Source organism: Ursus maritimus, unplaced genomic scaffold (assembly GCF_017311325.1).
Source record: "Ursus maritimus isolate PB19 unplaced genomic scaffold, ASM1731132v1 scaffold_15, whole genome shotgun sequence".
NCBI lineage: Eukaryota > Metazoa > Chordata > Mammalia > Carnivora > Ursidae > Ursus > Ursus maritimus.
Window position 1 is genome coordinate 57920177 of NW_024423897.1, and position 17512 is coordinate 57937688.

Sequence of the window (17512 nt, forward strand, 5' to 3'; positions counted from 1 at the left end):
CATGTAATGGTTGTGCTCCTGAGTATGCAAAATGTAGACGCATATATTATCAGTATGATTTGTGAAACTTCCTGTTCCACTCAACACTTTGCTTTTAAGATTTATCGGTGTTGATGTAAGTAGATCTGTTTTGTTCACTGGATTCTTAGGTAGCATTTCACTGAGGGAAAACAGTGTAACTGATTTATCGGGTTCCCCCACTGATTTGTCCACACGCGTCCCTGGGCGCGCACGGAAGACCGTCTCTTGTGTATCTACAGAGCAATAACGAGAATTAGGATGGGTCTCTCTTCTACGGCTGTTCATCACTCTCCCTTCATACTGTGTTTTGAGCTTTTTGTCTGTTTTCTGCTTCCCATGGCTGATTTCCAGGGTTCTCTATAACACTGGTAGGAAGAGCTTTCCCTCCACATTTTTACGAAAACCTTAATGATGTGCTTTCCCTCATTTAGATTTTAATCCACCTAGAACTCAGATTTTTATCTGGAATGAAGCAGGCATCTGATTTTTTTTCTGTAAGGTCATCAATTTCTTTCTTTTGTTGATTTATTGCATGTATTCATTTTTCTGCCCGCCGAACAGTGCACCCGATCTGACCCCATGCTACCTCCCCTCTACCTCACAAGACAGGGACTCTGTGAGCTCTCCCTCCGACACCCTGCTCTGTTGACTCACATCTGGGCTAAAAGGACAAAGTGAGATTTGACTTTTTTTTTAATTTTATAATATATTCCCATTTATTTCCCTTCTACAAGAAAATAAGTCTCTCTACAAGAAGTTATTTCATCGTTTCACAACTTTTAGAGTAATGCATCTGTGTTTTTATGCCTCTCGAGATATTTGGTTCTTCAGCAATATCCCCCATCAGGGGGTAAAAAGAATCCTAACAGTGATTTTTGCATACTGAAAGCATTACAGAAAATAGATGATGACCTAGACATTTTGTATGTGTGTATCATGTTCAATGGAAAATATTCTTGGGGCGCCTGGGTGGCTCAGTCAGTTAAGCGTGACTGCCTTTGGCTCAGGTCCTGATCCCAGAGTCCTGGGATCGAGCCCCAAGCTGAGCTCCCTGCTCAGCAGGGAGCCTGCTTCTCCCTTTCCTCCCTGCTCATGCTCTCTCTGTGGCTATCTCTGTCTGTCTCAAATAAATAAATAAAACACTGTATGGTGACTAACATAATATAATAAAAAAATATTTTAAAAAATCTTTTTTAAAAAATGGAAAATATTCTTTTAAAAAACAGGCTGAACAGAAACTGAATTTCAAACAACTCAGCAATTGATCTGCCCATCTTTTAAAAAGTTTAATAGGTAATAAAACTTTGCTCAAGGAATCATGTCCTCCTCAGACTTGATAAAAATGGAAATACTGCCATTCTCTTAGAATGACTTTATTCTCCTAAAGATCTCTCCACTCTCGTAGCCATTATGAAGGCAAGGAGGGGACACAGCCAAGAGCTGGCGAGCCAACACATCTGAATGCAGGGAGGGAGGGAAGGAGCAGTGGGTTCCACCCCGAGACCTGCTACATGTTTTTGACAAGTCATAAAACCTCTGTATCGATAATGTGAAATGGAGTATGTGAAAATTCCTTGCATGCTACAAAACCTCATACACCATTTTCACACCTTTATTGAGGTAAAATGGGGGGGGGGGTCACCTGGCTGGCTCAGTCGGTGCGGCGTGAGACTCTTGATCTCGGAGTTATGAGTTCGCGCCCCACACTGGGTGTGAGATTACTTCAAAAAATAAAAATTAAATCTTAAGAAATAATAGATAAAATTGGGTTGTCAGGATCTGTTAAACACCCAAAGTACAAGTCCTTTGTCAGGTATGATGTATGTTTTGTACCTGTTTTTCCCGGTCTGTAGCTCACATGGTCACATTCTTCCAAGTGCCTCTGAATAGTAAAAGTTTTTAATTTCGATCAAATCCTATCCATGGGTTGGTTTTTTTCCCCCCCATTTAATAGGTCACGATTTTTGGTGTTCTATTTACGAAACAGCTTTCTAACCCAAGGGTACCAAGATCTTCTTTCATGTTTTCTTCTACACGTGTTACATTTTTAGAACTAAATTTTAAGCCTACAATCCATTTTCAGTTTATTTTTATGCACTGCGTGAGCTCTGGCTGAAAGTTTATTGCTTTGCACACGGATATGCGACATTTTCAGCAGCTATTGTTGAAAAGCTTACACATTCCCCACTGAACTGGCCTGGAATACAGTCAAACATAAACTGACCGTGTATACGTGTGGGGCTATTTCTGGACGATCTGTTGAATCCCACTGGCCTAAGTGTCTGTTGTTACATGAATACTGCACTATGCTGATTACTGTAGTTTTATAAGAAGTCCTGAATCCAGTAGGATAACCTCTCTATGCTTTGCTTTCTCAAATTTGTTTTGACTATCCTAGGGCTTTCACACGTCAAACCACATGTTAGAAAAAGCTCGTTACTCCCTACAAAAAAAGCTTGCTGGAATTTTCACTGAGATCGCATTGGACCTACAGAGCATGAATTTGGGCAGCACTGGCAACTGAACATCAAGTCTTCGGACCCATGGACAGACTCTGCCTCTCTCTACATATTCATTTCTTTAATTTACAGTTATACACATTTGCTCGAACTTATTCCTAAATATTTAACATTTTTGATGCTGTATTATATGGCTTTTTTTTTAAGTTTCTGATTAGAAGGTTCTAATATACAGGAATACAAAGTATTTCTATATCTCAATCTTATACACTGCAACCTCACTAAAGCCACTTACTAGCTCTGGTAGTGTTTTCAGGTTGCATAGGATTTTCCATTTGACCAATATTATTCCGTGCACACACAATGCAGGCCACTACGTCTAATATTAAATTTTTTAGCAGTCCCATTAAAAGTAAGTAAATTTGATTTTAACAACACATCATATTTAGACTATTTTTCCCCAAATATTATCACTTTATCATGTACTGAGATTTAAAAATCATTAATAAAATAGTTTACAATCTTTTCTTGTACTTTTTCACACACACACACACACACACACACACACACACACACAGAGTCACTCGACGTCTTTTTTTCTAGTCCGCATGTCTTTCGTTGCTGCTTCTCGCCGTCTACACTAGCTAGGGGGTCTGTACAATGTTGAGGAGACATGGCGGGAGTGAGCACCCTGACCTTACTCTGGATCGCAGGGGGACAGTGTTCAGTCTTTCACTAGCAGGAACCATGCTACACTTTTTCGCAATTGCCCTGAGTCAGTCGGAGGTGGTTTCCTTCTACTCCTAGAGCGCCGAGAGACGCTCCGTGAACAGGTATCGAGTTGTGTCCAATCCCTCCTCTGCGTCTCCAGAAATGAGAGTAGTGCATTTACTGACGTGATCTCTCAATGGGATGAATCACACCAACTGATTTTTTTTAATGTTAAACCAAGTTTGAATTCTTGAGAGAAACTCTATTTAGTCATGTTATATTTTACATACAAAATATATGTGTATATATATAATATATATTTTATCTTCTTTTTCATGACAGTTTGGGTCTTAGTTTTCTTTCCTTGTAAGGCCTTTGATTTTAGTATCAGAGTAATGGTGGCCTCATGACATGAGTTGGGAAATGTTCCCTCTTCTATTTTGTGGATGAATTTGTGTAGTATCGGGATTATTTTATCCTAAAATTTTGGTAAGAATTCACCAAGAGAGACATTTGAACCTGAGTTTTCTTTGTGGGAAGATATTTAACTACATATTCAAGTTATTTTATACATATAAGTCTATTCAGGCTATCTATTCCTTCTTAAATGAGCTCTGTTAGTTGGCTTTTCAAGGAACTTTTCCATTTCATCTAGATGTGGGATTTATCGTCATATTTCTTTACCTTTTAAAGACTGTAGGACCTATAGTGACTATCCCTCTCATATTCTTAAAATTGGAAATTTCATCTTATTCCATTATTTCTGATCAGTCTAGTTAGAGTTTTATCAATTTTATTGACCATCTCAAAGAACCAGTTCTGGTCTCATTGATTTTTCTCTATAGTCTTTCTGTTTACAACTTCATTGTTTTCTGCTCCTTTGTTTAATTTCCTTTCTTCTAACTTGCACTACCTCTTCTAGTTTCTGAAGGTGGAAGCCTGAGCGACTGAAGCCAGCCCTTCACCTTTTGCAGTATAAATAATCAATACAAGAAGTTCCCTGCAGGCCCCTTTAGGGTGCATCCCCCAAGTTGTGAGGCATCACATTTTCATTTCATTCAGTTCAACATACTTTCTGATCCCCCTTGTAATTTCTTCCTGGACTCCTGGGCTATTTAGAAATGTGTTGCTTAGTTTCCAATTACTGATTGACTTTCCAAATTTCTTTGTGTTAATAATTTCTCTTGAAGCTTATTATGGTCAAAGGCCATACTTTGTATGATAGTAATCCTTTCACACTCGAGGGGACTTTTACAGTCAAGAATATGGTCTATCTCGAAAAGTGTTCCAGGTGCGTTTGAAGGAACATATGCTCTGCGTTGTTTGGTGGGGTAATCTATACACACCAATCAGATCAACCTGTTTGGTAGTATTTTCAAGATCTCCTCTATCTTTGTTGACTTTCTTTCTTATTGTCCCATCAGTCTGAAGAGTGGTGCAATCTTTGAATGAGACTGGATTTTCACGTCACTTATTTTGAATCTCCTATCAGGCCCACAGGCATTTGAACCTGCTAGTTCTTGATGAACAGATTCCCTTTACGTTAGGAAATGTTCCTCTGTCATCGGCACTTTGCTCTTCCAGGCCCTCTACCAAGAATCACTCCAACTGCTCTTTCCTGAAGGTTCTTTCTTGGGCACCGTAGGTTCCTTCTATCGCATGGGCTAATTGGTGCTTAGGTGGAGACTTCACAGGACCATCTACAAGACTCCAGAGCTTCCTCTCTCTCTCTCTCTCTGAAACTCTCTCATCTCTCCACTTTCGTTTCCTGTCCTGAGAATTCCAGTGCCTTTACCTCCCCACACTCTGACCTCTGTTTCTTCAACTTCACAGAACTGCTGAGCTCTGTTTGGGGTCTGCCTCCCTGTGCTGCTGCCTGGAGGCTCTCTTGAGGCAGGAAGCTGGGGCAATCGTAGACTCTCCTCCCTCCCCCCTCCTCCCCGTTTTGTTTCCCTTCCTATAAAGGTCACTTCCCTGTAGCATTCCTTAGCCAGTGTCTCAAAACCAACATTCCGTGTATTTTGTCCCATTTTTCCGTTGTTTAAGGTGGGAGTCCCCATTACTTCATCGGTGTTCAGAACTGGACATTCGAAATGCCATCCTCTTTTGAGTAGAATTATCACCAGATGATTTTAAAAGTATGCTTATTAATCTCCGCTTTGAATTTATTAGACAGCAAAATTGCTAAAACCGGCTTATGACAAAATAAATGTAATACAATCTGTACTCCAAGAGAGTGGTATATATTACCGGAACCTCGAGAACGAAAGCTGCTCTTTAAAACATGTTGAATTTAAACAAGCGAATGAAAGCAGTCATCGACCATGTGTGGCAGAGCTGAAACACGTATTTGGCAAAAAGACTCCACCTTCAGCTCAGGACGGTTTTCTGTTCTGGGGTTTTCTTTCCCCCAGCAGTGACAAGCAACCCTTTCAAACTCTCTCCTAATTTCTCCCATCTTCTCTTCTCACTGATTTCCTCTGAGGTGTGGGTCATTCCTACGCCAGAAGGACGCTCGTGTCCCACCAGCCTCGTCGCCTCCCCGAAGCAAAGCCAGGGGGGCAGGAAGAGCAAGCAGCCTCCCACCTCCATCAACCGGCTACCAGCTGTCGAACCCCGAGCCTTCCAACCGGAGACCACCCTGCAGCCCTCCCAGCCCCGGGCGCAAGCACACCTGTGCAGCCACACAGGACCCGCGCTTAGAAGGGACCGCCGGGGTCTTACGCCCTGCGGAGACTGTGTTAAAATCCATAACACATTTTGAACCAGGGGCCGTGCACTGGCATTTTGCCCAGGGCCCACGTACCATGGAGCAGCTGCGAGCGCGGACGAGGTCATGTGTGATTTATGTTCACCACGAGCAAGTGGAAATAAGACCCACAGCTCCTCTCATCCCAGTCCCCTCGTACCAATATGGGTTAAATTGTGTACCTATGCAAAAAAAAAAAAAAAGAGAGAGAGAGAGAGACAGAAAGAGAGAGAAGAAGAAAAGAGAAGAAGCTCTGTTGAAGTCCTAACCCCAGAACCTCAGAACATGGCTTATTTGGAAACAGGGTCATTGCAGATGTGACTAGTGAAGACGAGGTCCTGCGAGAATAGGCTGCCCACCGTAGGGCTGACGCCCCTACAAGGAAACAGCCGTGTGACGACACACAGCCCCAGGGAGAACACCATGTGAGGACAGAGGCAGAGGCTGGTTACGTAACTGCAGTCGGAGGGATGCCCATGATTGGCAGCCCACCACGAGAAGCTGGCAAGACGCAGGGAGGGATTCTCCTCTGATGTCGGAGCGAGCGTGGCCCTGCCACACCTGGATTTTGGACCTGTGGCCTCTAGAACTGGAGGGCAATACAGGTGCACTGTCCCAAGCTACTCAATTCGTAGAACCTGGTTCTGGCAGCCCTGAGACGCTGCTACGGCCCTGAACTCTGCGCGTGGCCCCAAGCTGCACGTTCACCGGGGGGCCGAAGCCAGCTCCCCCTTCTTGGTAAAGATCTTCTCTCCGAAACTGCTCTGGAGAGTTCCTGGCACCATCCCTGCACGTGGGCCGCAAGCTTTATAGCAGCCACGAGGAGCCACAACTCCCAAGTGTGTTCTGGAGGGTGACAGTCCTGGCAGCTGGGGTGGGGGGTCTGGGCACGCCCCAAGAGCAGAGAGAAATGCCCCTTTTGTTGTGGTGGTGAAGCTGAGATGCACACATGATTATAAACTCCATTCTGAGGCCATAAAGTCTAAAAAGTAAATGATGTGAATCTCTGGGAAATGTTTTATTCTTGCTATCATCCCCAGCAGAGAACACAAACCTTTGGACAAAAATACATAGAAGGAAGACTCCATTTGGCCAGAGCAGGGCTTAAAATATTCAAGAGACCATCTTTAAGCAGAACTGGACCCCTCCTCCCCTTTCCCCCCCTTCCCCACCACCACCTACCCCACTCCTCACCCAGCACCTTAACAACCCTTCCCAGCGTGACTGGTACCCAGCCTGCCCCTCTGTGTCCACCACCCTGGGTGCTGGGCTGGGGGTTAGAAACAGAGAGATACATAAAGCCCCAGCCGGAAAGAGCTGGTGACACAGTGGACAAGACATACAGGACGCCATCAGAACCTATAATATGTGAAAATATTTAAGTCCATGCTACAAATAAGAAAATTATATTCAAAAGATATATATATATATATGTATATATATATAGAGAGAGAGAGCATTGCAAATATAGAATGAAAGGAAAAAATCTCTCAGTGATGATGGAAAAATATAGTATTCACCTGTTCTCCCCAAGTATTTGTTTACCCTGAATCTAAAAGTTTACTGTAAAGTCTCCTCCATGCAAACCTCTTATTTGACTTGAGGGTACATCCCTCGCTCCTCTCCCTGAGTTGGGTGAGGATGGGATTAGAGGCTGCTGAGAAAAGGAAATCTGAAATAGTGAATGCTGGGGAAGCTAAGTGCGATGTTGCTTAGCAACTCTTAATAGGAAATAATTTAAACTCTGGATTTATTTTTTCCTGAGAACTTGCTGCTCCAGCCGGGAGTCTAGAATTCACTCCCCTTCGTGCTGGCAGCTCCCCTGCGTGCACGCCTGGGTGCACACGGCCCCCACCTGACAGTGACAGGTTGTATTATTCACCGGTTCCCACGTTTCTTTGGATCTAACAACCGCGTCCCACTCGATTACAAGCACAAAGTAGCTGGAGTTCCACTGCGAACACAACCTTTCATGAAGTCATTCACAAACACTGAATGCGGTAAGCTCTCACAGAGCCAACATCAAAAGTGTCTCCATTTAAACCAAGTCAATAACAGATGTTTTGGAAGTCCACAGAACATTTTTCCTCCCTTGTAAAACTCCAGCTCTTTCACGAAAACACTACAAATTCCAGATTGCAGCCGTGACTCCTTTCAACTTCACGTTGACTTCTCCAGGTGGTGCTTCCAGATGGCCGAGCTGCACACGCAGCACCAGCATCCTCGTGACAGTTGCCCACCCCCACCCACCCCGCCGGGGCACGAGAGCCATCGTACGCAGACTTCAAGTAAGGTCGCAAACAGAACCCAGCGCCAGTGCAGCTCAGGGAGAAGCTGTACCAGGCTGGACTCTGAGCCCTGAGCTGGCATCCTGGCAAATGCCCTCCCAGGGCCCTTGGAGTCCGACGGGTTTTTCCTACAGGGAAGAAAGGGCATCTCGGCAGGTATGAAGAAGCTGAGAATGGACCAGAGGAGAAAACCAGCAGAAAGAAGTGAAATGACAAGGAATCTATAAGGAAACGATGTTAAGCTCAGCATATAAGCAGTCAGTAATTCCCAAACAATAATACTGACACATATATGTACATGAACATTCATTTCTTGAGTCAAGTATGTCCCTTTTCTCTTGTTGATTCATGTGAGGCATAAAACATATACTCCCTTCAACTGGGAATATCTGCTGACAATTTGGAAACAATGATATGATCAGTTTTATGGCATCTCTAAGTACCAGCTCCCTCTCCGTGAAGTTTTTCCAAAAAATATCTAACCCAAGAGGGGCTCAGACAGAACAATCTAGAATGCCCAAATATGTCCCTTCCTCATCACGATCATCTGTCATTTGTCAAGGCCGACAGGAAACACCCCACCCTCTCAATGACAGGGAGCACACAGCGATGATGCATGGTGATCACAGTGCCATAATGCTACGTTCCGATTCTGTCTTCCTAGCCGTGTGACTTTGGGAAGGTTGCTTAACCTCTCTGGGTTTTCATTTTCTCACCAGCAAATTGCAAGTAATAATGGTACTTACTTCCGAGGGTGGTAGGCATCAATTAAGCTATGGATGTAAAGTCACTGAATACCGCCTGGCATGGGGAAGAAGTGTTTTCTATCACTACGAAGGTGGAGAAGGCAAGCAGACAGGCAGGGTACGTGTATGAGCACTCAGTGTGTCTACAAGTCTCTGCAGTGCGATGCCCACGTATGTGACCCTGGTGCGCGCTGGGAACGGAGCACTGAGCACCCACGTTCCCAAGACCACTCAGTCTGCAAAATGTATACTGATGTGGGCATGGGGTGGGGCGATATTCCAGAAGTACAGAAGCGAGAAGGGCAGTGCCTGCTTCATTCCAGACAAGAGTTTAATTAAGATGCCCATCTTCAGGACCAGGGCCTGAGCTCCTCTAAAGAAAAGCACAGGAGGAGAAAGACTGGAGGCGGCCGAGAGATTGTTCTGGAAACCACACAGAACAGCCTATTCGGGCAAGGTCGGGGCTCTGGCTGGGGAAGCCCAGGGAGGGTCACAGTAAGTTCGCAGTGCACGGCACAGCCAGTATGATGGTCCCCTCACTCCAGCTGGGAACTAACAGTAGGGAGAATACAGAAACGCCACCTCCGCATGAAACTGCCAGAAATGTGCAGGATCTCAAAATAACTACACTTCAGGCTGGGTCCAGCTGCGACGCGCTTCCTTAAAATTCACATTTTGTCAGTACATCCTCTGTCATTAAAACAACAACAATATAATGTTTGAAAAACCCTCATCTTTTGCTGCTAACGGAGATAATTATTGGCATTACTTTTTAACTCTCCTCAGGTGTGTCCTTTGTCACAGTGCGTGTAAAATGCTCCCCCCACCCCCAAAGCCTCCCTGGTGCACAAAAGCTTAGAGATGGGAGCCTTGGGTCCTGAGCAGCGATCTCCCTGAGCTGGATTTCTCTTTCCATTCACATGCTACTCGGCTCTCCCGACGGGAAGGAAATTCTTCAGCCGCGTTCCAAAGGACTGCACCGAAGGAAAAGCACACCGATTACGTACCATCTCGCAGCCTATGAGAAGCCGTTCTTTCCTTTTTCCTGCTTTCAATTAATAATAAAAAAAAAAAAGATGTTTGCACACTGATGTCCTGCTTTTGTAAGAAAACACACGCTGAATGTCTGGTGCCCTTTTAGGTCATGCAACCAAGGAACTGTCTTCTTCCTGGAGCAAACTGCTAGCTTTCAAGTTGGCCGTAATTTAACAAATCTATACAGTAACTTCAGCATGGTCTCCCTGCCGAGGCTGAAATGGGGTTGTCAGGAATGGAAGCGTTCATTTAACTCTATTCAATGAGCTGTTAGGATGAGGGAAGCAGAAATCGGGAGACGAATGCAAATACAACTCAGCTGTCTTGTCCTCACTTGGCCAAGCCAGCGTCTGTCTGCCTAGGTGCCAGCCATGCGGAGGACTGCCCTCCTGCCACCTTCTCAACAGTATTCCCATCCCAGGGGGAGGGTCCTAAGTCAGTGGCTATCAGCGGAGATGAATGCATTCATTCTTTCCAGAAATTCATTAAATAAAACATCATCTAAAAGCTTGGGCTTCACCAAGTAAACCAAAGCATTACGAAAACATATCAGGCAAAACTTCCTCGATGTCAGTAAGGCAGGAGCCCAGAAGCAGCACGGGATTCAGACAGGGAGAGGTATACCTTGCCGCCCTAATGCACGGACATTCGTTTGTGATGCTGTTTGTTTACATGGCAAAGCAACTGTTGGATTATCTTCTCTTTGTGTTCGTGAGTGTGAATTTATTTCAACAGGATATTCACACACTGGACTGTATCTCGTTCCCAACAGACACTGGTTTCAAAAAGCGTCAAAGCCTCCAAGGCATACATCTAATTTCAAGGTGGATTTGCAGTTTAAGTGTCGGTCAACACCAAGAGCAGTTACGGAATTCTCAGAAGGGAGAGCAGACGTCCAAGCACCATGCACACAAGACGGGGCTGGCTTCTTGCAATCCGCGGAGGGAACACTGTGTCTTCCCGTGAAATCAGAGCTGTCGTGAGTTGACCTGTGTCCCTCAAAAAGGGTATTTTTGAGTCCTACCCCTCCCCCGTAACTGTGAATATGATCATATTTGGAATCAGGGTCTCTGCAGTTATCGTCAGTTGAGGATGAGATCATCACAAGAAGCCCTAAATCCAGTACAACGGGTGTCCGTACAAGAAGAGGGGGGACACACAGACAAGAATGAAGTGTGATTGGAACGGCACGTCTATAAGCCCAGGAACGCCAAGGACTGCCAGACACCACACGTAGCTCAAGGGGCAGGAAGACCCTCCCCTAGAACCTACAGAGGGAGATGGCTTTGCCCGTCCCTCGAAGTCAGACTTCTGGCCCCAGCGCTGGGAGACACTCTCCGGGAACCTCGCTAAGCCTCTTCCTCTAGGGCTGACCTCTCAGGAAGGCCCCGTGTCCCACGGTCTCTGGCACAGGGACCACTGCTCTGCTGTGAAACTGTGCGGGGAGTGTGCAGAAGAGGGAACGATACACCCCGTACTCGTGGCCACTGGTTTCTTAAAAAATAGATAAAAATGGTCCCACTTACTTCGCCTAACAGAACAAATGCCTTATATAAGCCTCTATGAACATTCAGTTCAACACTGCTCAATATTTTTAAACCACTCAGGAAAATAAGATGGAAAACAGCAACAGCACTGCCCTCTTTGCCTACCATTTTATCAATGGGAAAGTCAGCGCCCAGCGAAGGGCGTGCTAGCAAACCAGCCCCTGCCGCAGAGCCCCTGGAGCCACGGACTCTGCGAGGTACCGCCAACCTCACTCGGAGTCGTTGGAACCATCGAGAATGCACCACATTTAAATCCTTTTCATCCAGGAGGCAGCTGTGTGGAGCAAACGTCCACGGGCAGGGGGCCGGCAGCGCAGGGTAGAAGGGGACGTGGAGAGGGGCCGGATCCGGTGGAAGTCAAGGACCAAGGGCAGGGAGACTCATGCACTGTCGGGGCTGGAGGGCACACCGCCCCAGGCCTCCTCTTTTCCCCTCTCCTGGATTCTCCACGACTCCATCCACACCACACCGCTGACCCTGCTGGGAGCCTGCCGCCCTTCCACCTGCCCGGACTTCCTCAGGCCACACGCTGCAAAATCACTCCTTGTGCCTGATACGACTCCCCTTCCTCAGGTTGGCTAAAAGGTATCACTGAGGCACAATACTGGACCAGCAAGGGTTTCTCAGACCTGACACCCTGACACGTGGGGCTGGATATGTTTTCTGGTGCGTGCTGCCCTGCTCACTGCAGGACCTCGGCAACACCTCTGGCTTCTCCCGGCTGGATGACAGTAGGATACCCCCCGCGGGGTGGGGCGATCAGGCTTGTTTCTAGACAGGGACTACTGTCCCCTGGGGGTGCAGGGGCTCCCAGCAGATGGAGCGCCGTGTCACGGAAGGGAGGCAGCCTCTAGTGCCGGGTCTCCCCGTGCTGCAACATGCTCCTCCATCACCAGCCGCTTGGCTGTGAACAAGGTCCTTGTTTCTTGTAAAGCAGGAGTGTGACAGTGTCCACCTCAGGGAGCAACGTGGTGATAAGTGAGGTCACGCAGAAGGGCATGCAGGGCAGGGCCTGGCCCCGTCCTCACGCTGCGTGCGCTGGCCGCAGATACTCCGTGCTCGGCACTGGAGATGCTGAGGACGAGGCTCTCTATTCAGACCAGCTGTGTGGAGAAGCATCGGCCTCAGCCAGAGAGAGGCCGGCCCTTCGCCCTGGGCTCCAGTCATCTCTACACCCCCAGAAGGTGTCTGTGGCCCATGGGCTCTGGCCAGCAGGGAGTGTAAATGTGACTCAGGAAGGGGCCTCCTTGGGGCCACGCAGGATCAGTGTGTCTCTAGAAGTGCTGGAGACCACAGCTCTCAGACCGAGCGTCAGGGCTGGAGACCGATGGTCAGCCCTGCCAGCTACAGGTGACTGAGCCCCAGCAAAATCTCCGGACGCGGAGGCTCGGCCCGGCTCCCCCGGTAGGCAGATGCTTCGCGTCTCTGCATACTGCAGGCGACAGCAGTGCCATCCACGACTCCGCACGGAGAGGACACGGGAGCCACAGAGTTGGTCATTTTCCTGGACGCTTCCCTGGGCTGATGTGGGCCTGTACTGGCTCCTTGCAGGAAACCCAACCGTGACAGCCTGCAGGGAGTTCTGGGGGTCCTTCCGACGAGTTACCAAACCCCGGGGTGGTGGGTGTCGGTGGTGTGGTCCCGTGTGGACTGTGCCCCCCGTCTATGCGGGCTTACTCCCGCATCTCCTCACGCCAGGGCCCGCCAGTGGGACCCACTCCTTGGGCACACCCCCTCAAGCACCGTGAACCCTCCCGCAGAGCTTCTTAATGGCGAGCGCTCCCTGAGGGGCCGACATCGGTGGTGCTGGTGTTGAAAGGTGCGAGGCTTCGGTGAACAGGACAGAATCATTTCATTTTAAATCATTGCATTGAACGTTTGGGGCAGGATTTCAAACCCCAGAGGAGGAGTGCGCCCAAGTGGCCCTCTCCTGGCAAGGCGCGTGAGGAGAGGGAGACACCTGACCAAGCCCCCAGCTCAGGCACAGTGGCCAGAACAGAGCTGCGACCCCCGGGCCTGGCTGGGGCCTTTCCTGAGCACCGAGTGGACACAGCTGTGCTCCAAGAAACGTGCCCGGGCCGCGAGCTGGACTAGCCACCGCGCCTGCAACGCCAGCAGGGCCGAGGCTCCATACACACGCCTCTGCCAGGGCCCCAGCGGGGTGAGGAAGGCAGCGGAGCCCAGGGGATTACGTGTGGAGGGGGAGGCGAGAACGTCCCGACGCGGCAGGAGCTTGGAAACAAGAACGTCAAAGCACACAAAAATCACCAACCCTGAGACACTTAGCCGACAAACTCGACCCCTGGGAGCGATGGATCCTGAGGAAACGGAAGTGAGATGACTCTGAAAAAAGTATGTTTAAGATATTCCAAGAGATTTTTTAAAAGCAGGTGGACAGCAGCCGTAAAACCAAAGGGAATGTCAAAAAAGCAAAAGATAAAAACAGAACAAGTGGATAAAAAAAAAAATCTGGAGATGAACTATAGCCATGCGTTAATGGAAACACAGAGAACACAGAGCGAGCCTGCTCCTGACAGAGGGCTCTCGTAGGTGCGAAGACACGACAGAGCCAAGACAGGCACGTCTCCCCCGGGAGTTTACGTCCTCAGAGGGGGGGACCGTCAACCATCGCAGGTGCTACGGAAAACCTGCAGCAGAGTGAGGGGTGTCGCCAGACGGGGGGCACCTGGAGGTCGGGGAAGGCTGCTCAGACAAGGTCTACAAGCTGACGTGAGAGCTCCACAACACGTGGGAGAAGAACATTCCAGACAGGTGGGGGGTCCTTATCCTCATTAATTGGTTCTACTAAAATTGTAATAAAAAAAACAAAGCAGACATTACGGATGAAGTTACAGATGCTCCGGTTATGTTGGAACCGGGTTTGAAGCCAGCTGCGTCCTGTGATTCTGCATTACAAGTCCTGGCTGACACCATTAGAAAATACAATACATGCAAATAGAGTGAATTAAGGACTCGAAAGGGAGAAAAAAAATTTTCTTAAATTATCTTAAGATGATAATACTGTCTATATAGATAAACGGAGACTCTCAGATAGGCTAACAGAGCTAATAAGAATTCACCAAGATTGCTGAATACAGATTAACATAAAAAACAACAGTATTCCTGTGCATCAACATTAACCAAATACAAAAGGTAATTAGAAAAAAATAATCCATTTTACAAAACAATAAAAAAAAAATGTTAGGTACCTAAGAACAAGTCTAAGTAAAATGACTACAGATTTTATGAAGGAAAAAAAAAGTCTTTGGACATAAAAGAAAACCGTAATTATTGGACAGACACACCACATCATTCCATGGAAAGGCTCAATACAATATGATAGCAAATCTCTGGATGTTTTTTATAGTATCCTTTTATTATTTCCTAGACGCTTCATATCATTCAAAGCAAAAACTAAGAAATTCCATATAATTTAAATCCAGATCTCAACCGGAGTTTTCAATGAACATGAAGAACTGATTCTGTAATTCATATGGAAAAGCAAGCTCAGAGAATTCCGAACAAAAGGAAAACAGAAGAACAAAGAGAGGATCCTTGCCCTTCCAGACAGTAAAGCTTCTTATAAAGCCATACTCTAAAGAAGGCGGCATTGGTGCAAGCACAGGCCACTGGGTGGGTGCCGCTCTTGGCCGGCGCCCCATTTCTGTTCCATGTGCGCCGGCTGAAGGCGGGAGGGCCGGCGTGTGGCCTGGAAGGCAGCGGGGTGAGGCTGGAGCATGGCATGTGGACAGAGAGGAGCTGGGGCCGGGAAGGAGCTAGGAGCCTGGGGTGCATACCCAGTGCTTCAAGGGGCTTGAAGGGGACAGTGATGGGGACACTGGCTGGGGAGCCTCCCTGACCAGGGCAGCCTCTTCAGGGAGCTGCAGGAGAGGACGGTGGCACCACCATCTCTTCTGTCCACGACAACAGTGTCCTTCAGAGCCAGAGAGTCCAAGCAGAGTTCACTTAGTCCAGCCTCTCCCTTTGCAAGACAAACTAAGGCCAAAACGGGATGATGCCTTAGCTGAGGTCACGAGACCACTTCCTAATAGAACCCCCTGGAAACCTCACCCAGGGCTCTCTGCAACTACGGCACACCAGCAATGCTCTCCCCCAAGCCCTGGCACTTGAGCCCTTCTGTCCACTGCCATCTTGAATCTCTCTTCTCCTCTGGCCTCTACAAAAATTCTCCCTCACTGGTCTTGGTTTCCTAATGCCTTCTCCTCTACCCACTTCTGGCTCCTGTTCCTCTCCTACCCACCCCTCACTCTGGAGTCCCCCCCAACTCTGTGACCACCCACTCCGTGCCCGATGCATTCTCTTCCTGGATGGCTTTGAACCCCGTGGCTTTGATCATGAGCTTGAAGCTAGCAACTTGTATATCATATCTGCAGCCAGCCCTGCACCCTAGACAACCCAGGGCTCACTCGGGCAGTCCAGGGCGTGCACCCACATGGAAGCCCACACAGGGGAGTCCCAAAGAGCTAACATCCTCCGGGTGCAGCGATTTCCCAACCAAGAACCTCCCAGGGTCAACATGAAGAACCGTGGGTCCCCGACAGGTGCATGAAACCATCCTATTGATATGACGGAATCAGGCTGATACAAAATCACTGTCACAGAAGTCTGTGGGTAATAGGAAGATCTAATAATTGACAGAGTCCAAGGCAACAACCAGTGTTTCAGAGTTACAGGTAAGGCTCTGATCCCAGAGGGATCCTAGAATAATAGAGAACTCAGGGACCAGGAGAGCATGCAGCCAAAACGCAGTATGAGGAGTACATCCTGGCCTATCCATCTAAACCAAGGGACAAGGTGAGACCCAGGCCCGCGTCCTGGCTGCTGACAGGTCTGGTAAGTCCAAATGGGTGCTGAGTGACTTCACCCACAGGGCACCACTAACACGGCTGGTTCAAAAGACCTTCTTCTCAGCCACAGGGGTCCTGTTTAGAGTTTAGGACCAGGTTTGCAGAACCAAGTATGTCACCAATCAAGCGCGTAAAGAAAACACAAAAAACATGTGAACACCTTACCTGGTCCCAGGGGGAGACGGTGCCTCCGAAGCACAGGAACAGGTAGCCCATGGCCACGAGGCAGATCCATATCACGACGGAGAAAAGGCGCAGGAGCTTCTTGAACACGGACTCGATGCAGACGAGGATGAAGATCGCGAAGAAGATCGCCAGGGCTGTCGGGACCGTTATTAAAAATGCCACGTGGTCTTCAACGTCCTAAGAGGAGGAAAAACATTGCAAAGGCACAATTTAGCAACATGGCGATATCCACGGTGAATGTCCTCAAATGTCACCAGCATTAATCCACGTCAAATAGATCAAGTTGTAAAAAGTATTCCAGGAGTAGAAGAGTTTGAACGTCTGAAAATTTAAGTTTCGCATTAAATCTCTGTGTTGCTCTATAGAAATAACCCAGTATTGTATATTTAAGTTACGCAAAACAGCTACACCATCAAATTTAGATTTTCCCTGATAAATGAGAAATGGATTTTATTCAAAAGAGAATGTAAGAATATTTACTATCAGGATAAAAATAAGACAAGCAACTTCACTGCCTGAATCAGAGAATCAGAAATGCCCTTGCCTTGGAAAATTAAGGCTTCCAAATGGATTTGAAATGTTTTATTTAAAAATCTAAAATAGTCTCCCAAGTGACGAGCTTTTATTTTAATGCATGGCAATTAATGTTTTAATGGGATCGCAGGTTAAGAGAAAAGGGTCAGAAAGTACTAACTATAGAAGCGAGAGAGCAGGAAACAGTTGCGAGAACGTGCCATTTTGCTGGTTTACTTCCCCTCTTCTCTGGCGCTCTAGCAGCAAAAAGAAAATGAGCATCTAGTATTAGCCTCCCTGAGGCATTGTTTGAGGTCCACTTTTGCACACTAATGCTCCTTCTCCGTCCATCTCCTTCTAGCCACATACCCACAAAAGGAACACTACTC

General features: G+C 47.4%; 1 protein-coding gene across 1 annotated transcript in view; it reads right to left on the reverse strand.

The window, feature by feature from the left end:
• Window positions 1–17512, reverse strand: part of ADCY2 (adenylate cyclase 2) — a 387226-nt gene that overhangs the window by 349081 nt on the left and 20633 nt on the right. The window contains exon 2 of the mRNA XM_040630559.1: window positions 16590–16787. Within this exon, the coding sequence (XP_040486493.1) occupies window positions 16590–16787 (198 nt within the window). The remainder of the gene's footprint in view (window positions 1–16589; window positions 16788–17512) is intronic.